Source organism: Dicentrarchus labrax, unplaced genomic scaffold (assembly GCF_905237075.1).
Source record: "Dicentrarchus labrax unplaced genomic scaffold, dlabrax2021, whole genome shotgun sequence".
NCBI lineage: Eukaryota > Metazoa > Chordata > Actinopteri > Moronidae > Dicentrarchus > Dicentrarchus labrax.
The window spans coordinates 6,555,237-6,578,855 of record NW_026136704.1 but is presented as its reverse complement, the minus strand read 5'-3'; the positions used below and the strand labels follow the sequence as shown (position 1 = coordinate 6,578,855).

Here is a 23,619-nt window from a genome sequence, read left to right as displayed (position 1 = left end):
ACTCAAAACATTGTTTGAGTTGTTTCAGAGACCAAATAGTCTGTGCTCTGAAGAAAGACTTGACTATCTTAATCTATCATGATTGGTGTGTGTTTGGAAACCACTGTGAGTCCTGAAGCCTGATACCAGTGTTAAGATATTTTGTGCTAATACTCAGTAGTTTTAAAGCTGCCTTTATCTTGTTTGGGTTTTTTTGGCCACTTGGGGGCAGAGCTCCACAACAAGCTGCAAATCACATATGGTTGATGTATTGTGGGCTATATAAAGCATGACTAATGTGTTTGAGGCCAGAAAAAAAACACCATAACTATGAGCGATACCTTTCACCTTTCAACCCATTGGTTAAAAGTAGTACTAGTGAAGCTTTAAATTACAGTTACATGATGAAATGTTGTAAGCATTCAGCATTTCCTGTAGCTAAAAATGTCCAATAAAAGCTGTTATTTTTAATATGAAATTTGGTGTTTCACAAGGATCAATTTTCTTGAGCCACTGCTGTTTATATAAATATTGACCATATTGACCAAATAAATTTTAACGTTTAACTTATTTGTTTTTTTTTCCGGAGATTTAAACCAAGTCTTCCTCAGTGGATGAAGTTTGCTTTGTTGTTATCATGGGACCTAAATATGGAACTTTGATCACGTGATACCATGTGATTGTATATGAGGGAGATGTTAACCTGTCTCTCTGTTCAAGATGTTCTCTGGCGTCACATGCAAATGGCCTCCTTGATCTTTCTCTCTAGTCAATGACCTTTGACCCCTTCTCCGTCTATGCAGTGACCAGGTTGGTGTAGTGTTCACAGACACCTGACCTGTCTGTTTCCAGTATTCCGGCAAATGTTTCTCATCAAATGTTTAAAACATTATATGTAGATGATGGTATGTTTTATTGCAGAGACCTCAACAGCCATTTTGCAGCTGTGTAAAGAAGCTAAACCAGGTATGTACTTGGCACTCACCTCTCTGGTAAAGAGCATGGCAGTGTCATAGTGCTCTGGATGCCTCTGGCTTGGTGGGTTGAAGAGCTGCTGCCAGGAGCAGAAGTTTCTCAGTGCCACGCCTCCATTGCTGGAGACCTCAGGGCCGACCTCCTCATCCTCCACCACTAACATCTTCACCAACACCATGTTCACTGAGTTCTTTATGCTGGGGTGCTTGTAAAGCTGGGCGGCCATCGACATCAGGGTCAGAATGTAGTGCTGTGGAGGACAGGACAGAGCACGACATTTAGAAATATAAACTTCCATGGACATGAACTTGCTTGAGACTTGCTTGGACAGTGCAAAACAAAGTGGAGGATGGATGAAAGAGAGAAGGGTTAAATAATAGTTGATATTAGTTTTTTATTAGATGTCTTCAAATTGGTTATCAAATAATGGTGACGAAGATATGTACTGAGCTGGACATTCTGTGTTTTAAAAATAAACTTATCAGTGCTCTCTGCTGGACAAGCTATGTAATGGCAACACACGACAATGTTTCTAAATTATTGTAAACACTTTGCACCTTTTTGGTGCTGCAGTTGCTTGTTACTAATTGGCCAATACAATATATCTGCTATAAGCTAAAATCAGCCGATATGCTTTATAAATCAATCCGGCACACACCACATGTTATTGCAAAGAGCAATTGGTTCAATTGGTTGTAGCGCACATCTTGACAAAAAAATCCAACCTCCCACCCTATGTGTGTGGTGTTTTTTTTACACTTCAGCAAATTGGAAAATAATTACTGAACAAAAATAAAGGTAACAGCTGAATATAAACAAAGTTTACTGCACTACAAGTTGCTATGCAACCATATAACCAAAGGGCACAGATTCAATTAACTCCTAAAATAACTGTGTGCATCGTTACTTACACTGAGAATTTTTTGTGCTGCCTAAAGTTGACCTTTAACTCAAAAAGTGACATCTTTAGCCCCTAGAAACACTGAAAGCTGTATGATAATATTTGGGGTGCTGTATATTCATATCTGTGTTGCTTTCTACAGAATCTGTGCCTTGCTGGACAGGAACAGTTCTTTCTTCCATGAAGTAAGCCTGGAGTCTCCTCCCAGCCCAATAAACTGTCTGCTGCCTTTAAAGGGGATGAGAGGAGCAGATGGGATTGGTCATTATAGACGTCTGACACCACCTGTATTTCTCTCACTAGAAATGTACATTATTGGTCCAGGGTTTCGAATGAGTTTGAAAATTGCAAAAATGTGTTGGACACACTCACACCCCACTGTCTTCTTCTACCATAAAGAGCTGCCTCCAAATATTTTTTGTTCACTATCCATGATTGTGTCATGGGAGGTAGGGATGGGCAAGGTTTTCCACAGTGCTGTCATGGTGTTGTGTTTTAGTGGAGGGCTGGTAAATCAATATGAATGCGGGGGATTGTGCCATGATATTGTAAAGTCTTCCACCAGGCTTTCTGAAATCACTTTTTCTAGGGCGGGATGATGTTCCCGCTTAAAAAAGTTTTTCCACATGTGCTGTACACACACCCACATAGCCACATATTGATTTTTGCCTGGGACACCAAATAACTAAAACCGCCCCTGCTCATAGAACACATTTGAAATCATGAAAAGCCAATATAAAGCCAGATTATCAGTCTAAACTGACCCTGATGCCTGGTTGCCTTTACTTGCTTACTTACTGTGGGATAAGGCGGAGGGGTTTGGCAGCTGAGGAGCTTGTTAAGTACAAACAGACAAGAATTTGGCTGGTCCAAATTGTGGCAGGATCAGGGATTGTCCTACTTTTGTCTTAATGGGTCTTTAGTTTTGCTCTAGATTGAAACGGGATGATGATCTCAGGAGTTTTTTATGAATATCACCATCCATTAAATGCAAATGAAATATCGGATGTTTTATATCGTGTGCAGCAGGAAATGGTTCATTTAATTAATTTTTGATACTGAGTAAAGACAGATATAGAACAGATATAGTAAGCCTGGTGAATCTTCCCTGGATGATGCTGAGGCTCTGCTGCCAAATCGTGACCAAGTACTGAGGAATGCGCTTCAACATTGCTTGCATTTCTCTTGCCTGACCTCTTTCTTAGTCTGTGGAAAACAGGGAGCCCACCGATTCCCTCCCAACCTCCCTCATTGCCAAAACATGTTTAATGAAGCAGCACAGAAAAACAAATCCCTGCCACTGTGTTTCTATGGCTATGAATCCTCGCAAACAGGATGGGGAAATAAAGGGGAAAAGATGACGTCTTCAGTATGTTTGTTTATGGCACAGTGTAATCTGCTAAATTAAACTATGGTTCGTTTATGTTCCTATCAACAGTGTGTGCAGGAAAGAATGAGTTCATCATGTCTGACCTTTATTTCATCTCCATAGAAGTGGGTCATTGTTGAGTCTGCTACCACCAGGGTCTCTATGAACCGTGGCGCGGAAACAAAGCGTCTCCGGCGAGGTTCCCTCCGTGCGTCACTGTCGCCGTGCGTAAAACTTTCCTCATTGTGCTTCTCCGCTCGGCTCTCCACCGCAGCGTGATCAAACAGGAGGGGAACACCGTTGCTTTTGGTGAATGTCCTCCTTTTGATGACATGCAGCTGCTCCGCAGAGTCTGGCCCCAGACCGCCACGAAGTTTGGGCTCAATTAAGTATTCTTTCCCCTCCGTTATGAAGGAGCCAAAGATGCCGGAGCACAAGCTGACAGACACAACTGAGTGTTGATCTTGATCTACGTTCCCCGAGTAAAAGCAGCTCCTAAGCTGCCCTTCACTCTCCTCTGTCTGGTTCATGACACTCTGGAGATCCGCTACAGGTTGGACATCTGAAGCGCTGCGTAAAGCGCCAACATCTCTGGCTTTGATGCGCTGTATGGTGAAGGAGGGCGAGATGAAGCTTGTATCTGGGATGAGATTTAGAGTCATGTCCTTGCCAAATGCACTGAGGGTAAATCTCGGCTGCTCCTCGCTTCTTTTCCAAAAACGACCGCTGATTCTGCCGTTTATCCGAACAGGTACAATATCCTCTGATTCAAATGGAGTGGAAAGTGCCGCGTTCATTACGCACAGGAGTAAAAAGATCAAACACACAGTGGAACACATCTTCTGCAATGGAAATTGCACTCAAGAGCGGAAAAAATAAAGAATTTATTCAAATGTATGTCCTTTATCTCTGGTAAGCGGCGCGTCTTCTCCAATCGAAAGAGTATCTTCTGAAATCAGAGATCTTTTCAAATTAAAAGTGTTTCCCAGTGCTGTTAAATCAGTCTTGGTCAAAGTATGTCTGGTATTTCATTTCAGTCTGTCTGAGTTGTCGTTTATAATTCCCTAACCAGGCTAAGTCTTGTTGTACCACTCACCAGCACCGCTGCAGTCCGGACACATCGGGGGTATTTATACTTTCTGCTCTTCCTTGGACATGAGGGGGTTTATTTTTGATATCCTCCGTTGCTGGAAATTCTCCTCCCACTCGCACTTCATGAGATACTCGCGGATAAAACGGATCCAATGAGAATAGGCCGACACTCCCCCCTTCTGAAATAGCTTGACAACCGTGCTCCTATTATTAACCCAGCGTGCTATATGGCAGCGGCAGGACATCTATACTACGCATAGCTGGAAGTCCGCTACTCGAGTTATTTCGGAGCCGTGTGTGAGTGGCAGGCCCCCACAGAGTCCGGAGCCCCCCACAAGGCCGATCTGCTTTATCCCCGCACAAAAGACCCCAGCTGGACAGAGAAAGGCACTGTGTGTGCTTGGAACTGACAGCCACCTTGGACACTGAGAAATGTTTAATCACATCAGTAGAGTTATGGGAAGATTATTATTATTTAATCACGTGTTTATGCACCATGTGTGTTCTGTAGATATTTTCCTAAATATTAAGATCAAGCAACTATTTATCCTTCTTTACCAAAAGAACAATATTCCTTTAATAAATGACTGTAATAAATGATATCTTTACTTAAAATGTTAAAACAATGTACCCAATATGTCCTATTTTAGAATTCCGTTTAGTGCTGCAGATTTTAAACATTTGTTTTATTCATGAATATTTCTTTCCAGCACCATAAATGCTGCGTCTAAAAACATTTTCTTCATGACGCTAAATAGTTTTTTTCTAAAAGGCTTTCTCTTGTATTACAAGACTAAACACATGTTCTGCCAGGCACCATGTAAATCACTTTATTAAGACTGTTTGCCTGGAGAATGCCAGCACTTGAAACAATAAAAATGGTCCCTAAAGGGTGCCGTTTAGGACGCTAACCACCAGATGGCGCCACACCACAACAGACTTGTTCGGGCGCTGAGACTCACTGAAGCTCCGGTGGACTTCAGGTGCAAACAGGTGGCGCTCTTTGCCAGCGTTTCACTTTGCTGTTTACACTTTTTCTTAACCGTGAGGATATGCAGAGGAATAGAAATGTGTAAATTGTTTAGTTGTCAGTAATGGATCTTTTATGTTTTCTTCATTCATTAAACTTGTTTTTAATAAACATTTTATGGAAAAATACATTGAAATGAATACACAGAAATGGAAATGGCGAGATTTTAGGAGGAATTGTGCAGAAATGTAATATCATATCATATATGTGAACTGTTTGAAGGTTATTACATTAGTTTGAAATAAATTAAATCAGTCTCTGTTTGCTCCCTGTCTGTCCGCTTCGCAGTGACTCTGGGCGGTGGGAGGAGGGGGGCTGATGCTCCAGCTCCTGTCACACATGCTGTACAGCAACAATAATATTTGGAGAGTTACAAGTGGCTGCGGTCTGCAGCACAACCCGAGACGCATGACCAATGAGCTCTCTCTTGCGCACGTACCCAGATTTCACTTGAAAGTGATCTTCGGTGTTTGTGCGCCACTTTAAAGCTCAGCAGCTCAGAGAAGTTGGTGGCCAGAGTGGAAACGGTGCAGGATGGGAATGAAGCTGAAAGGCAGCGCGGGTGCTTAGTTTTCTGAGGACGCACAAGGCTGAGGCGCTTCGTGCCATTGCGCACAACTTCTCCACTGCCTCCACTGCAAACGCACCGTAGCCGAATTACAGCGTGGGCTTTACTAAACAGGAGCAGAGATGGCTGCACTCATTAGTTCTTTGATCATTTTTACCAAATTATTACTTTATCTGAAACTAACATATTGCATGGAGGTGGATTTCTGCATACCTGTTCGCGTGGATCAGCAAAAGCATGAAAAGCATCTGCACCGGCGCGCGGAGCAGATGAATGAAAGGCAGATTGTTTTTAGACTGAATGCATTCAAACAGGAATTTTACCTCCACCTCACGCCGGACTCTAGTTTCATTGCACCGGGCAGCTTGCCGCCGGAGAGCGGCTCCACAGCATCCAACGGCTCCGCACCCGCTGACCTCAGGGACTGCTTCTACTCCGGCGATGTCAACTCAGACCCGGACTCCTTCGCTGCGCTCAGCCTGTGTAAAGGTCTCCACGGGGGGTTCTCCTATAATGGCATGGAGTATTTCATCAGCCAGACCAGGACTGAAGACGGAGCAGCTGCGTCTGGATTTGGAAACTCTTTCGACAGGACGCATGTCATCCGCCGCCGGAGACGCGCTGCGCACTCAGCCGGCAACCTCACCAGCAGGTGCGGAGTTACACCTGACACCAACTTCAACATCTCCCTGGAGAAATACAAGCACATGGGCGAATTGGAGATTGATGGCTTAACTGAAACTGTGTTGAAAACCTTGGGGAGGTCCAAGAGGTTTGCCTCCATCCCCAGGTTTGTGGAGGTGCTGGTGGTGGCAGATGAATCTATGGCTGCATTTCACGGGGATGACCTGAAGCATTACCTCTTGACCCTGATGTCAGTAGCAGCCAGGCTTTACAAGCACCCCAGCATCCTCAACTCCATAAACATAGTGGTGGTGGGTTTCATGGCGATAAATGAAGCTGACAAGGGACCTAAGGTTTCCAGTAATGCAGCCCTGACTCTGCGCAACTTCTGCTCCTGGCAGAAGAAGTTGAATAAACACAGCGACAAGCACCCAGAGTACTGGGACACTGCCATACTGTTCACTAAACAGGTAAGCAGGAGAGGAGTGAGCTGCATCAAACACAGCTGTAATGCATTACAATGCTGCATTCATAGACAACTTGCCCACTGTCTCATAAGCAAGAGACCCCTGGCACGCACAGCCCCCTCCCCCCTTTACATAAGTGAAAGACAACCAGACTGAAAGAGATAAAACACAACTATTCTTTCAGTAATAATCTGCAGGTGAACCAGAACTCTCAGACTCTCAGTGACACAAAAGACGACTCAGTGATGCTGTTTGTAGTCCTCTCTGTTTTTGCATCTCTTTGTAGTCATTTTGTGCTAATCTTGCATGAACTTGTGTGTTGGTGCAGCCTGTCAACTGCACAGCTCTGCAAGTCCCCTTAGTTTAGTCCAGTGAGTCACTGGAAAGGAGCAACTGAGCCAGTTCTTTCCATGAAAGACCTCACCTCCGTCTGCTTGTATGGAATAAGAACTGGGCCACTATCTACTAATATAAGGAACCTTTATAATGATCAGGAAGTTTTTTAAAGAATCCTATTAGAATACAAATTCCTTCTTCATTCATTCAAAGTGATGTAAATGGCACTATTTCAAGGTTTCAGCCTGATCCCAGCTGTCAGATAATCCCATGTGGCCACCAGAGCTGTGACCACTGACTACTAAATCTTTCTCCACAGTCACTAACTTCTCTCTGGCTCCCCTGGTTGTCGTTGCCTGCTTTCCATTAGGTCCAGTTTGGCTCTGGCTGGCCATCTGATACACAGCCTCTCTCCTTCACTGCATAGCAACATACAAAAACACTTCCAAGGTCAAAACGAGTGAAGAATCACCCACAGTGCCGGGAAAGATGCCTTATTTAAACGTAGGGTAATTATATGTAGGAAGGTCCAGGTCCAGTGTTGTTGTCCTTGTAGGGCACAATGAGTGCAGCTGCTGCGATGGGAAAAATCTTGTAATAGGTTATGGAGAGCAAGTGGAATACACATGGCTGGCAGAGGGTGCTTCTGGCACTGCTGGGCTTCACTGTAACCTCGGGTTAACAGGTTCATCCTCCACTATGTGTTTATATTTTCTTAGATCACTATAAAAGCACAGGAAAGTCATTTTGATATACTAAAACATAATTCCTGACCAGAAACATTAAAACTGAGACAATAACCTCTCCAGAACCTCTCCTTGGGACAGAACTAGGCAACTAATCTTCCTGATAACCAATGAGTCACAGCCATTTACAATAATAATTCATTGTTCCAGCAGGAAAAGGCTCATAACTTTTTCTGTAATGTTAAATAACAAGACTACAAGTCTACAGCCAAACTAGCAGCTTGTGAGACTGTACATAGGCACAATGGTCCTTTGACCTAAATGCTAATGCCAGCATGCTAGCATGCTCAAAATTACTATACTAACATATTTGCTGATGATGATGTCTACCATGTTCACCATTTTATTACTTAGTGTGTTACCAACATTTGCTAATTAGCAATAAAGAAGTTGGGAATGACATTAGCTTTGACAAAAAGTTTAAGGCCCAAAAAAGGTCCAGTGTGTAACATTTAGGATGATGTATTGGCCGAAATAGAATATAATATCCATAGTTATGTTTTCATTAGTGTATAAACACCTGAATATAATAATAATTTAGTTTTTGTTACCTAGGAATTAGCTTTTTACATCGACTTGCCTTCCACAGAGACTTTCATGCTTTTACGGGGTGAAGTGAGGGAGTTGCAATCTGATGCTACTAATTCTTACACACTGGTCACCAAAGCTATGACAGATTTATCCTGTGGTACATCAATGTACCAAATATCATGGCAATCCATCCAACAGTTACAACAGTTAACATTTCAATAAAAAACTGGTGGTGGCCCCAGAGGAAAAGTCAGGGGAAATCTATGCAGCAGTTAGCTGTTAGCATGGCTATTAAGATAAACCCATGACACAAAACTGGCAGAGATGTTGGGGGCAAAGTTGGTTGTGGACTGTATGTCTGACCCAGTTAGATACAGACAGCTAACCAAAATGGGGCACAACATAGAGGAAAGAGAACATAGCCATAGAGTTGTAAGCAGAGTTGTAAGCGAATGTAAACATGTTAAGAAGAGACTGTGGTGGAGTTGACGTGGTTTTACTTTTCCCTGGGCTGTGTGCCGCAGGTGGGACTCATCTAGTCCCCCCAAAGTCCCTTCTTAACTCTTTAACTAAACACCAAGAGGAAATTCGTGGTGGGCTATCTCCCCTGACCCTCTGTTTCAATATATTTTAAGAACAGAGCAGCAATAAGCAAACCAGAGTCGCATGTGCTTTGTATTAGCCCTCTTCATGGTCTGTTCATTCTGTAGCTCACGGCACAGCCACACAAACCATGTTTGGAACATAACTTGAGTCTTATCTGATTTTTCATGCTTCCTGTAAGAATAAAGAGAAAGGCTTTTCACAGATAACACATTTGTCCCTGTGTCACCAGGATCTTTGCGGGTCCACAACCTGCGATACGCTGGGGATGGCTGACGTTGGGACCATGTGTGACCCAAAGAGGAGCTGCTCTGTCATTGAAGATGATGGCTTGCCCTCAGCCTTCACAACTGCCCATGAACTTGGTAAGAAAGTTGGCCCGCTATTTGTAAAATGTTGGGAAGATGTTGTTCATCAGCAGAGTGTGCATTTTATATTAATGCTAATGCACATTTGCCTCAGAGTGAGATATGCTCAGGGCAAGAGATGCATATAACCTTAACTTTAAATGTCAAAGGAATTCTGCTGTCAGGTTTGACAGACGTATATGCGCATAATCAGTGTGGAAACTGGTCTGGCCAGAGGGCTTTGCAACTTTCATGATGATCTATGTGGCTGTGGAGTTTTCAGTCCTGGTCCCAGAGCACTGCACCAGCTATTTAATTGCGATGTTCTGTTTGCAGATCAGTCCCTCATTACAATCAAAACCAGCAGCTCTCCGGGTTGAAATGAATGCATGTTCAACATTACATCTGCACGTGAAAGTTCACTATAATAATAATAATATGATAACATTGTACTAACAAATGTACATTTATCTTTATTCCAGCTAGTCTGTGATGCTTTCGTGAAAAGGAGAATGCAAGCAAAGAAAAAGGATAAGACTGGCATGCTTAGCATAAAGACTGAAAGAGGGGGAGAACAGCTAGTTTTATCCAAAGTTCAAAAAGTAGCCTGCCAACACCTCTAAAGCTGAATAACTGTGTTGTATCCTTCTTGTTCAACTTGTAAAGAAAGAGAATGTAAAAACAACTATTAACTATTTGTGGTTTTAGGGCAAGTAATATCCCATAAGCATTTCCTGGCAAACAACAGCAACATGTCATAACTATGCATAGATTCCCAATGTCTTCTCGTCAGGGTGAGGTTGCCAGGTTTGGTTCCAGACAGTCAGAGATCAAAGCAAACATGATGCTCACTGACTGTATCTCACAACAAATCTCTACATCCGGACATGCGACATTGGTAACTGATCAGTTGGATAAAAGAAAAAAAAGTAACTTTGGACAGAGCCAGGCTCGCTGTTTACAGCTATGTACTACGCTAGGTTAACCACGCCCCAGCTCCAGCTTCTTACTTAAACCACAGACATGAAACCAAGTACTGATTGACATTAATATTCCATGGTAAGTGTGGTCTACATGCTGTTGTTTCCAAGCTAGACCCAGTGGCGCCTGGGGTCATATTGGGGTCAGAGAGTGATGGACAGTCAAAAGTGGCTGGCTGACTATTCATTTGTTCTTTTCTATTTGTTTAAAAAAAAAAATCAATATACATTAATTTAACACATATATTTAATTTTAAATCAATTTACATCGATTTGAATGAATAGTACCTAAAGTAAAAAAAGTCAGATGGTACCATATTATGCATATCTGTGTGTGTGTGTGTGTGTGTGTGTGTGTGTGTGTGTGTGTGTGTGTGTGTGTGTGTGTGTGTTGGGGGGTGTTGGATGGACCACAGAGATGATATTTCATGAACCAGAATGAATTCTGAATTTATACTCAGTGTAGAAGTTTGATGACCAGTGTCCAGGGTTGTTTGGATAAACAGGAAGAATCTACAGCGACACATTCTTTCTCTATTCCTCTAATATCTGTAATTTAGATATTATACATGCAGTTTTACCCCCACTCCTCCTTACTGCAGCTGGAAATGACCTGTTTTATTCAGTCAAATGTGAAAATGGAAAAGAAGCTGAAGCTTTTTTGATGCAATTTAATGAGTGGTATTAAATGGCATATAATATACTTTGACACTCCTAAATCTCTCTAGTTAAGGCTAATCCTATTAATAATGCAAGTAACAGTATTTTTTTCACATTTTCAATAATCAGTGGTTGAGAAGGCTTTGAAAAACACATGCTGGAGACCAGATGTACAAGTGAGGCCCCAAGAGAGGCATTGGTTTACACTGTGCTTATGTATGTTAAGTAATTAAGTCTCAAACGCTGAAACACAGTTTATGTTTTCTTTTTTTCTTTTGGAAAGGACTACATGTTCGTATTTAGGGAATGAAATGATTTCCTTGGGAACTAAATTCCCCTGTCAGAACATGGACGTATGCCACGCTGAATATTCCCATGCATAACGGCATTCCTGTCTGCTATGACATCAGCCTCAGATCAGTCCAAGTTGAGTTTGCTTTGCCTTATACATACATGTAAAGTCTCTCGTTGTGCTAATATTTTCATATTTCACTGTCGTCGCCACAGAAACTTCACTGTACTGCTAGCTTTTTATCATGTTATAAATCATGGGACGATTGAAAATAGAACTACTTGACTTTAACAAAGACGTGACCTTCTGTCTCTCTTCCCACCCCACCCCCTCCCACAGGACACGTCTTCAACATGCCCCACGACAATGTGAAAGCATGCGAGGATGTATTTGGGAAACTAAAGGACAACCACATGATGTCGCCCACACTGATTCAGATCGACAGGAGCAGGCCCTGGTCTGTGTGCAGCGCAGCCATCATTACTGAGTTCCTGGACAGAGGTCATGGTAAGTAAACACTTCCTGTATGTGTGCCTGGACGACAAGGCTTCATGGTCTCAGCTGGTTGTAATCTAATTGTACCCACAGAAAACAGACCTTGGCTCTATTTTGTCATGGTTCAATTGGTAAGTTCAATTTCAGCTTCGACTTGGAAGTGATCACACGTGTCAAATATTATAGTATATTATACAATATATTAGTTTATTATTATTTTTTAGTTTGACTCTGACAGATTAAAGCCCAAAAAATATGTTTTTTACTTATCTATTTGGATGAAATAGATTTTTTTAAATAATGGCTAAGGTGCGTGTCTCATGAGTCAACACACTTCAACAATAAATAACACAGTGAAAGTCAATAGCAACTCAGAATACCAGAATAATATCAACAAAACTAACATCATGTCTAAGTTGACAAGGAAAACAATCAACAATGAAGACTTACTTAAATTAAAAAAAGGCTGACTTAAAGCTGCACTAATTAATATCTTCACATGAACAATGGATCGAGTCCCTGTGTGTAATGTTAAATGGGTCACTTGTAGGGATGAATCCACAGAGAACAGTCACCTGACTGCAGTTCCTCTCAGCGCTACAGAAGGTTTTACCATCTTTGAGCTCGTTGTTTTGGTTTAACAGCCCTGCAACATTTATGTTCACACTGCAAGCCTCCTCACCCAATTCTGATTTATTGCTCTGATCGGATTGATTAATGGCTGTTCACATTACTTTTTAAATGTGGCCCATATGAGATTCCAGTGTGAACTGGTCACTGCAACACATCATACAACGTCACACACTGAAAGCCAGCAAATTTGTGAGCAGATGATATGGATATTGACAAGGACGAGGAGAAAGAGAGACACATTTTAAATTATGGCTTTTTGTGGAGCTATGGCTGCTACTTCTGTACGGAGGTGTGTGTGTGGATGTGGAGTCTGAGCAAAGACAGACCAGCTACATTACAATCCCTCAAGTGTCACTCCAAATCCCTCCTTGTCCCTCCACTGACTACCTCCATCGCAGCTGAATGACTCCCACCAGCGCAGAATTGAGGCAAATGCCGTTCTAGAGTGACGTAAAAGTCACAAATCCTGATATGACTGTTCACACCGAGGTCACGATGCAAAAAAACAGACCTGATCTGATGTGGGCCTCATATGAAAGTGGCCCAAACTGAAAACTGAACTGAAAAAAGCAGTTTCCATGTGATTTGTGCTATTCACACTGTCATGAAAAACTACTCACATAAGAGCAAAACAATCGGATTTGGCCCACTTAAGCCTGCACTGTGAACGTTGCCTTTGTTTTTGTTCAGTCTCATGGCTCTCATCAACCTTGTTTCCAGCAGCAGCATGCAGCTGTTTTCAGTGAAAAAGCTTTGGTGAACCAACTGTACTCTACCTGCCCAGCACCAAACAGCAGACAGACACAGTTAGCAACTAGATGGTGAACATATTGGAGCATTTAGCAGCTTAAGAGAATGATTTCCCCTTTAGGAGTTGATGATGACCAAAACAGACAGACAGCAGACTTACATTCAACAGGCGGCCAAGAAAAACAATTTCAAATGACTGCTAATGCTGCTCTGTGCATGTTGGATGTGGAAACAGGCAATAGTTAGATAACATACAAGCCACACCAAGGCCACAATATTTCAACCATGTGATTTTTATCTCATTCATCATTAAGTGGCAAAAAAGATTAATGTAGCAAGAAACATTTTGGTTAATGAACACCTGTACAACAGTTGGTAGATATATGGAAGAAAAAGCACAAAAAACATAGAGACAAGTTCATGGTGAAGTCATGAAAGCGCATTAAAACTACACCCAAACTACCTTAGATGGGATCAGAATTTTAGATCCTGGGCTTGAAATCCTGTTGTAACGATAAGCTTTGGAAAGTGCTTGAGACTGACAAACTAACTGAGTGGCTTATGTTGACTGCTGGTCAGAGCTCAAAAAAAGACATTGCTAATGTAATATAATATATCTGGGAAAAGTCTGTATTTTGATGTCACATCAGGATATACAGCATCTACTGTAGAACAGTGGATGAGTTAAGTTAGAAAAGGACATCCATAGTAAAACTGGCAGGTACCAGATTCCCATTAGCCTCAATGAACCACAATGCATCGACAAGAAATGAGGAAATGTAAAACATTTCTTTGGCAGAGTGATACTTGAAACTGCATCGCAGTTATTATTACACAAGAAAGAAACTGAACATATCTGAAGTGTATCAGAGGAAGTATTTTTCCTTGTGATGTTATTTCATATGCAGATGATGATATACAGAATCCACATTCAATTAATAAGTGTATATATACATCATTCAGCTTTTTCCCCTCAGTAGCTCCTTTATGCCAAGTCTTTTTCTGTCTGTGTGTAAACTCCCATAAGTGAGTCTAAGTGGATTCTGTGTAATAGACAGAATTAAAGACACCAATTTATTACCTCCCCTCGACCTGCCCACTTACTGCAAATGAGCGTGTGCTAAGTTTAACACTCCAGAGCTAAAACTACTGTCTTTTCTACATGAGTCATTTGCTTAATCTAAACATAAGCCGGTGCCTGCACTGTGTCATATAGAGCTAAGGCTTCTCTTGTACAGACTGAAGCCAAAGTTATTGAACAAACAGTACCAGCAGTTTTAAGCTCATGCATTATTTATATGTCCAAACAATATCTGTCTTTGATCATACCGTGCAATAATTCTCTACAAGCATAATAGTTTCTTCTGTCAGTATGTTTTCTGAACATTCCTTTAATGCTATAATACATCGTTTTATAGTCATACAGCTTTGCACAATCTTCAAAATCTTAACATGAACTTACCTGAGCACCCTTGCAATGCATAGCAATTTAAAGAGAAAAACTGATTCTCCGCGACATTTGATATGAGAAAGATAATAGCAGAGGTGGGACCAAGTCACTGTTGTGCAAGTCAAAAGGATGTCTGAGATCTTTACACTCAAGTCCCAAGTCAAGCCCCTAGTCACTACAGTTAAGTTCTGATTCCATACAGATAAATCTCAAGTCACGTCTCAAGTCAAGTCCCATGCCCTGAACTTTTTGCATCCTAAAACAAGTTATAACACGCTCACCAAATGTGAACGAAAGTAATGTCTGGTGAATTCTTCTCTCCTGCAACTTGATTGGATGCTCACAAATTGGTTCAAACAAAGTGCATATAAGGAACCAAGAGTATACTTGCTGTGAAAGAAGTCACCTCTGGATTAAAGATACAGTATGTATGAAGGAAGTATCTGGCTCTGGCTCTAAATGTTCACCAGGTAGTCGCTAGTGTTACCTGTCCGCTGTTTGGTGCCTGGCAGGTAGCATAAAGTGCTTTTTATTAGCGTTAGCACTGGAAACAGCTGCCTGCAGCTGCTGGAAATGAGGTTGAGGAGAGCGCTGAGACTTAGTTTAAGCAGTAAAGTTGAGGGCCATGAAAACAAACAATAAGCTGAAAGATGCCAAAACACTCTGCAGAGCTGAGGGAAACTGCAAAGCTTGTGATAATTCTCTGTGGGTTCATCAAGTAACACCAACAAGTAGTCATCTCCCCTATTGTAAATACAAATTTGAACATTCCCACACTTTTAGTCATAATCTTACCTCAGTATTAATATCCATGTGTCTAATTGTTTGAATGGCTGTTGGTTTATTTGTGTAGGAGACTGTCTGTTGGACCAGCCTCAAAGGCAGCTGTCTCTCTCAGACAACCTACCTGGTTCCAGCTACAGCCTGCACCGCCAGTGTGAGCTCGCTTTCGGCCACGGCTCCAAGCCCTGCCCATACATGCAGCCCTGCTCCAAGCTTTGGTGTACCGGGAAGGCCCGTGGCCAGCTGGTCTGCCAAACCCGACACTTCCCCTGGGCGGATGGCACGAGCTGTGGCAACAGCAAGGTCTGCTACCGGGGAGCCTGCGCTGATAAGAACAGCACCATGCACATCAAGGTGAGAGAGTGCAAAAAGAGAGTACTGTCCTGTCCTGCTTGGTCATTTTTTATCACAGATTGATGTACCATTGCGCCTGCGTCTTTTGTCCCAGGTGGATGGCCGCTGGGGGAAGTGGGGTGCATTTGGAGACTGTTCTCGTAGTTGTGGTGGAGGAGTTCAGCTGGCCAAGAGAGAGTGTGACAACCCCGTCCCTGAGAATGGAGGCAAATACTGCTATGGCCTTCGCATCAAATATCGCTCCTGTAACCTCAACCCTTGTCCTGAAACAGGTACACATGTTCACACAGGAAGACACACATTAAGGACTGTAAATGAGCATTCACTAAACCTTTCTTCCAAACAGTGATTGTCTAGTTATACCTTAGCATCAGTAACTAGGCATGGTAGGCTTGTCAAGCTTTGGCTTTGTCTGAATGTTAAAGCATGTATGTGTATAGCATTGTACATGCAGTTGAAGTAAGAGAGATCTTTGATATTTATAGAGTTTGGATGGTGATGTCTGTTTCTTTTAACCAAAAAAAGGGAACAAAATGTGAAGCAATGGGTTAACGAGTGTGCTTATATGCCCTAATGTAAGCCTAAAGGCCTCCCATACGGATACATACACGGACAGCTGCAGACACTATGGCCACATAGTAGTTCTGTTTATACTACTTTCTGGAGTCTGCTTGGAGGACACTTATGCACAGTAGATCAGCATCTTGTAGTGTCGTGGCCTTGCAGAAAGTTACAAATTGGAGGTACACCGATGTCTGCACAGAGCCTACACATACAGACTCTGATGATTAAATTTACTTCATTCTGACCCTATCAGACCCTCGCTGAAAGTCTAATTATGGCTTAATTGTTAGCAGGGTCCTTGTTCCTACAAACAGCATTAACCTGACCCCAGTCAAAGTTACCTATGATAGCCTTACTTTCTCCAAGCAGAGTTTTACAGGGTTCCCATTTTAATAGGAGTCAGCTGGAAACATTAAAAAGTCAGAGCTGGAGTTGGTGTTTGCAACTAGGCTATTGAGGTTAGCTTAATTAGTTCGCTAGCTACAGCTGATATAATTAGTTAGCAACAGTTTCATCTGGCAAAACTGATGGTCGCTGGCTATTGTTTTTTGTTTTGAAAATTACTTAGAATTTCAGGTAGCAAATCTGTCACCGCTATCATTGTAAAACAACAACAGAATGCTTGACAGGCATAGCAACAGTAACTACTGGTGCCAGGGCTTAATGAATGGCCAACTGCAAACTGCACTCACATTCTGTGAGGTCAACAGTGTTGAAGTAGTTGTCAATCAATTCTGAGGCTGTTTTTTTTTTATACTTCTCAAGGTAAAAGTTTCCGTGAGGAGCAATGTGAGGCGTTCAATGGCTTAAACCTGAACACCAACAGACTGGGCTCCTCTGTGGTATGGGTTCCCAAATATTCAGGCATCTCTCCCAAGGACAAATGCAAGCTCATCTGCCGCGCCAACGGGACCGGATACTTCTATGTCCTCGCTCCAAAGGTATGTAGCAACACAATCGGATTGTATCTGTTTTAATCAACTCACTTTTTCTAAACTCTGAAAAGTTCAATAGCACAAATTATATTTATTATACAACCCTGTGGGTACACTGAGTTAATAAAGTAGAGAAACTCCAATGAGTTCTGAAAAGTTCTAGGCAAATGACATATTGACTGCTTTCATATTATCGGCAAAACGTAATTACCCAGCCACCTGGAGGCTGATTTGAGCCTGATAGCTGTAGTGCAAATGTGGTTGCTGCCTGTAGACGGTACATAGAGCAATGCGGTCAGCTTTCATTATGCTGCTGTGAACAAAAACCAGGTTCTGCCACACTTAGATCAGTCTGAAAAGTTGAGACATGACATTAGGGAATTCTCTTAATTCTGAGCTAAATGGGTATCAACTATTGTACTTGCTAATGCAATCTGAATGCCTTGTCATTGAACACCTCATCATGAGTCAAAACCTCATGGGTGGTGTAGCTGAAACATTTAGTTAGAAATATTGAGTAGCTCTCTGCTCACAGAGGTTTTCAGGCTCGGCGTGTAGCTGCCTGGTGTGATTTGGCCCTTATCCACAATGCCAGAAGTAACGGCCAGTTCCATCAACAGCAAAGCAGTGAGAGGTGATGTGTTAGTTGCAGCAGATAGAGTATGTGCTGCTGCGGGGTGGATGTAATGGTGAAAAAGCGAAACATTGCAGGGATGGTATCACTTCACAGCTGTGGCTTGTCAGCAACTATTTATGCAACCAGTGAAGAAGTAAGCGTGTAGCAGCAATGCAAGCCAAAGTCTTGTTTACACTAAAGGACACGGTACAATCCCCCTGGTGCTACTTTTGACTTTGTATTGATGTAGCTCTTTGGTTCATTGTGTTTGTTTAGTCAGAGGAAGATTGAAGTATGTAAAGATGGTAGACCATTTATGTGGCAATGATTTCTGTCTAGCTCTTTAGTCTCTTTGTCGTTCCTGCTTATCCAACTAAAGATTGGCATGATGTGATGTTTCAAACCCTGCAGGTTGTGGATGGGACACCTTGCTCTCCTGACACCTCAGCTGTATGTGTTCAAGGGAAATGCATCAAGGCGGGCTGTGATGGCAAGCTGGACTCTAACAGGAAGTTTGACAAGTGCGGGGTTTGTGGTGGGGACAACCAGGGCTGCAAGAAGGTCTCAGGGATGTTCACCAAACCTATGTAAGTAATATGCTAGCACATACTCTACCACTCTTTGGTGTTACATCTAAAGTGCCGGGACAGGTCATGGCTAACTTTAGACAATGAAAGCTTTGCAGTGAGCTTTTTCAACCTGCTTGTTGTTGGCACCAGAAACAAAGATAAAAACAGCCCATGCTCTCTAATTAATTCTCCCAGTGTGGTATCTCTGTAGCTACTGTACCTATGGAGCCTACGCACATAGCCAGGATAGGTACAGCGTAGCCCCTTAATGCAGCACTATAAATGAAGGTTTAGATATATAGCCTAAAGGTAGGCATCAATGGATAACACCTATCATATTTTGATTTTTAGCATGTCCCATAATTATGAAATGATTCCTGGTATATTCATAGAAATAAATGATCTTGTGGGGTTATTCAAAACAAAAACTTTTGGCTCTGGGAACTTGATGATATTACAATCCAAGACATACTTAGCCTAGTTTAGCTCAAAAACTAAAAAAGTTAATTAATTAATAATTAATGTAAGACCTTTAAGCTGCTCCAAAATAAGTTTTATTCCCACAGTGTATCTTCTGTATTAAACACATGTACAAATATCAGTCATTGTGGTTAGATTGGAGTGTCACTTCTAAATGTATTGGTGGCCAAAAAGATAGAGGATGTAAAATGCATATGAGATTCATAGAGGCAACCAAAAGGACTGGACAAGATTCTGGCAATATAGTGGCACACTGTGATCTACTCTCTTCTGGAATGTTTTGCAGTGATGGTGTTTAAAAATGCTACTTGAAGCACCTTTAAGTTTACAAAATACATTTACATACATCATTCTGAAAGCTTTTGGAATAACCATCATTAATGCGCTACATCTCCACACTTTCTTTTCAGTCATGGCTACAACTTTGTGGTGATGCTGCCTACTGGAGCTTCAAATATTGACATCCGTCAGCGCGGCTACCGAGGAATGGTCAGTGATGAAAACTACTTAGCAGTGAAGAATCGGCACGGCAAGTACCTGCTGAACGGCAACTATGTGGTGTCCGCTGTGGAGCGTGACCTGCTGGTGAAGGGCAGCTTACTGCGTTACAGTGGCACCTCCACATCTGTGGAAATTATTCAGGCCACCAGACCCCTTCAGGAGCCTCTGACTGTGGAGGTGCTCTCTGTAGGGAAGATGACTCCTCCGAGGGTGCGCTACTCATTCTACATCTCCAAGGAGAGCAAGGAGGAGAAGACTCTGCGGAAAGAAGAGAGGAGCCACACAGCGCAGAATAGCGTCTTGGCGGACATTAATAGGGTGGAAGCAAAGAAGCAGGTGATGGGTAAGAGGCCAGTCAGTCACTGGGTTACAGGAAGTTGGGATTCATGCACGGTGACTTGTGGGAATGGTCTGCAGAAGAGGCTGGTGCAGTGCCAGAGCATGGAGGGGCGTCCTGCAGTCGACTGTAACAATGCTGACAGGCCTGTAGCAGTGAGAGCATGTGGGGATCCATGTCCCGTGTGGGATGTTGGGGCCTGGTCTCACTGTTCCAAGTCTTGTGGAAGGGGCTTTAAAAGGCGACCAGTGCGCTGCATGACTGAAAATGGTCTGAATCTACCCAGAGACCACTGCTCTGGAAGGAGGAAGCCTCAGGAACTGGACCTCTGCAACCTGAAGCCATGTTAGAGCAGAACAGACACAGCCCAAGGACTTATTTTTGTCAGTCAAAGTGACAATTTGACATGAACCTTAGCTGACTGTGTCTGAAGGGGCGTATGCTACACCGAAGAGAGCCAGTGGAGAAGGAGAGGGTCTCTCCCTCCATTATTTGAAAAGACAGAAATCTGTTTAGACCAGAGAAAAGATGGAAAGCTGTCTTCTTGTAAACTGTCAAACCATCTGAGGCAGGTTTGACTTGTGGTTAGTCTACCTCTAACAGGACAGATGGCACAATGCCTGAGCATATACAGAGCGTAACAGAGGAGAAAGATGCAGAGACGGTGATCACACATCTGCACACAAACATAGTTTCTTGGTATAGTTATGTGTACTGGATGAGATCGCAAAAGCAGAGAGAAATGAAAGTCTAGGACAAACAGATGGAGCATTGTAAAGACTCACGCTGTGCAGTTATCAGCAGCGGCAGCTCACCTGTGAATTGACATTTTTCTCCTTTCACTGAAGAACTAATCGAAATGTGAAACACAGTACTGTATCATTCATGCAGGTCCATGCAGTTTCAGCAGCTTTTTTTCCCCATTTTCCTTGATTCACTGCTATCGGCTGTTGTATGATGTAGAAAAATCAAAGGCAGCAGCCAATTACACATTCAGTCAGTCAGATCATCTTTACAAGCTTTATATCCTTCCAAAATGAAAAACAGTCAACAATATATCCTACACACTTGATACATTGGATCAATATCAAAGAAGTCGTTCATTTTACTAGTGACCAAAAATCTAAAAGTATTTTTGTATAAGAGGAGAATGAGCTAAGACGTTATTCTATATAGTGAATGTAGGCTGTTTGTATGCATCTGTGTCCGTTCTGTGTAAACCAAACCGACCAACGCTCAGTTGTTTGTTCCATGTTGCCAAAGAATTATTATAGCCTTCAGAAAAGCCTTAGTACTGTAAGAGACACCTCTCTGCTTGAACCGCACAGAAGCATGGCTTGCTTACATTACTGTCATCACCTTAAAGTCCTACTGAAATTAATTTGCAGTGTTTTGTCTGCTACAACAACACATCAACGTTATTTTTGACAACAAAAAGGGATGACTAAATGTGATTTCAGTTTCTGTCAAACACTCACCGCCCGGAGACTTACAAAGCTGTAAAATAATCAGCAGACTAATGGATTAGGAAAGCAACAGAAAATAAGTAATATGCTGTAAAACTTCAATTAAAAATAGGGTCGCAGGCCAGAGGCAGGTTCCCTTTACTAGCCTGGTGTGGCAACATGTTTTGACAAATAAAAGCAGCTCTCAATTAGAGGCCTGGTCTGGGTTTTATAGAAGTTCTTTGGATTTATAAAAACTCTTAAAACCCACCGGGTCGCCCGTTTCAGCGTATTCTAAGCTGCTGAACAAATATAGTAAAAGTACACAAATATACATGTTCAAGCTTTTGTCATTACGGACACTCTACGTTAGATCAGCTAGATTCTCCACAATTCAATCCTTCAGTTCATTTTGAAGAAACTATGAGCAGCAGAGTGAGTGAAATAATCAAAATCAAAAATATCATTGGTTCCAGTTTCTCAATGTGAGGTTCTTGTTGTTTTTTCCCCTTTTATGTGAGAGCAAATCTTTTTGTATTTTAAACTGTTTGTCTGCCAGAGCGAGCAATCTGAAGACGTCTTGCACCAGGAAATTGTGATTTGGATTATTTTCTGATATTTTATTGATAAAACGATTTAAGTTTTTAGTTCCTTCCTGAAGTATAGAAGTTATTTTGAAAGACCTATGAAAATATCTCAAACCACTCCTGCAGCATAGACCACTTTTCTACTGAGTATCTATACGACACTAATATGTCTATTTATCTTCTTGATTAGCAATAATAATAATAAAGGTTTATCCATAGAGTACTTTTCTAGTAAAAACTGCAAAGTCCTTAGGAAGATAAAACACAATGGCAGGACATATGCAGGGTTAAAAGAGCTGCATAAGGTAAAAAGCTGCAAACAGTACTACATAGTAGTACAAAATATAAAAGGACGTAAACATATAACATAACATTCCCACATGCTGAAAGTAGCTATGCAAAACACCATCCCAAAATAAATGAAAGAAAATGTAAAAAATATGGCATTGGTAGCTTGTTCTGAAGAGGGGAATCAGCAAAGCAAAAGTTTGACAGCAATTAATAATGCTTCGTAATAAACCCTAAAAGATGTTGGCAAGTGCGATGAAGATTACATTAGGGTGTTGTCTGAGAAACCCTTCAGATCGGTAGTTCCGTTGCTCCGTTGTTAAGCCAAATAAACAAATACAGTGATATTGCTAAATGCTTTCAGGTCATGCTGTTGTGTTCCTCAAAGCCAAATGAACACAAGAGGTGAGCGTTTTGTGCTCAAAAGATGCTTATTTTATTTCAGTTGGAGTATAACTTCAGTATTCTACAATGCTGATGTTTGCTATGCTTTTATGTTAGCATTGCATGCAGTCTTCTGTTCTTCTGCTGCTTGGCTGCTTCATCACCTCTAGCCCTTAATGAGGAGACATACTGCATCATGTTTCATGTATCACTATACTGTCCCAGGCATCAAAATGTATATGGTTTGATTATTTGCTCTGGTGTTACGCTTATTCTCCTGCTGAGTAAAGCCTACCGTATACACAAGCAGAAAAAGGCTTATCATGTCTATGAACACACCATGTTGAAATTAAAGGGAAAATCCACCCTAAAACACAACACCCATTGGTCTACTTCCCATCCTGGCATTCCATTTTGTTGTTTTGAAGGGATTGTTTTCTTTGAATAAACTGCAGCACAGCTGGAAATATGTGTAGTTGAATAAAATTTGGAGCAGCAGTCTTAAAAATATTTGGTAAAAGTCCAGTTTTGTTGTCACACCCTAAGATTTGTAATGTCTGTCTGGAGTCACTATTTCACATGAAACTGACAGAAAGAATTTCACCACCTCTGAGATTAAAACTTTTCCAATTTCATCATAACGATAACACCTGGAATGCGACAATCATCACAGAATCAAAGATAACTTTTTGTATTTGAAGGTGAAATTTTCCTTTAAACTGATAGACACAATGCCAACAAGTCCTTCAACAGAAAACTCATTTCACTCTTCATTTTCAGCCTGTTTTTGTTCAGAGGGACCAATTATACCATCTAAAAGATGGTATTGTACAGTTTTTTTCACATCATGTACAGATAATGTTATTTTTTATTGTCTTTTGTATTGTATACTATGTATACATTCATCTAGCTGTATAAAATAAAGTATATATATATATAAGAATATAA

The 23,619-nt window shown here is 41.7% G+C and overlaps 2 protein-coding genes across 3 annotated transcripts in view; one reads left to right on the top strand and one right to left on the bottom strand.

Moving 5' to 3' along the window:
- LOC127362260 (A disintegrin and metalloproteinase with thrombospondin motifs 8) overlaps nucleotides 1-6,308 on the bottom strand; it is a 17,814-nt gene extending 11,506 nt beyond the window's left edge. Inside the window, exons 1-2 of one of the 2 annotated variants that reach the window (XM_051397751.1) lie at nucleotides 6,238-6,308; nucleotides 965-1,204 (exon numbers count right to left, since the gene is read on the bottom strand). In XM_051397751.1, coding sequence (XP_051253711.1) covers nucleotides 965-1,186 — 222 coding nt within the window. In that variant the 5' untranslated portion in view covers nucleotides 1,187-1,204; nucleotides 6,238-6,308. Of the gene's footprint in view, nucleotides 1-964; nucleotides 1,205-3,328; nucleotides 4,543-6,237 lie in introns of those variants that run through there. The other variant, XM_051397750.1, reaches the window with a different exon arrangement.
- On the top strand, nucleotides 5,713-23,619 carry LOC127362259 (A disintegrin and metalloproteinase with thrombospondin motifs 15-like). Its single transcript, XM_051397749.1, has 8 exons — nucleotides 5,713-7,008; nucleotides 9,454-9,586; nucleotides 11,840-12,007; nucleotides 15,682-15,965; nucleotides 16,060-16,237; nucleotides 17,295-17,470; nucleotides 18,492-18,667; nucleotides 19,540-23,619. The coding sequence occupies exons 1-8, from the start codon at nucleotides 6,037-6,039 to the stop codon at nucleotides 20,315-20,317; spliced, it is 2,865 nt and encodes a 954-aa protein (XP_051253709.1). The 5' UTR covers nucleotides 5,713-6,036; the 3' UTR covers nucleotides 20,318-23,619.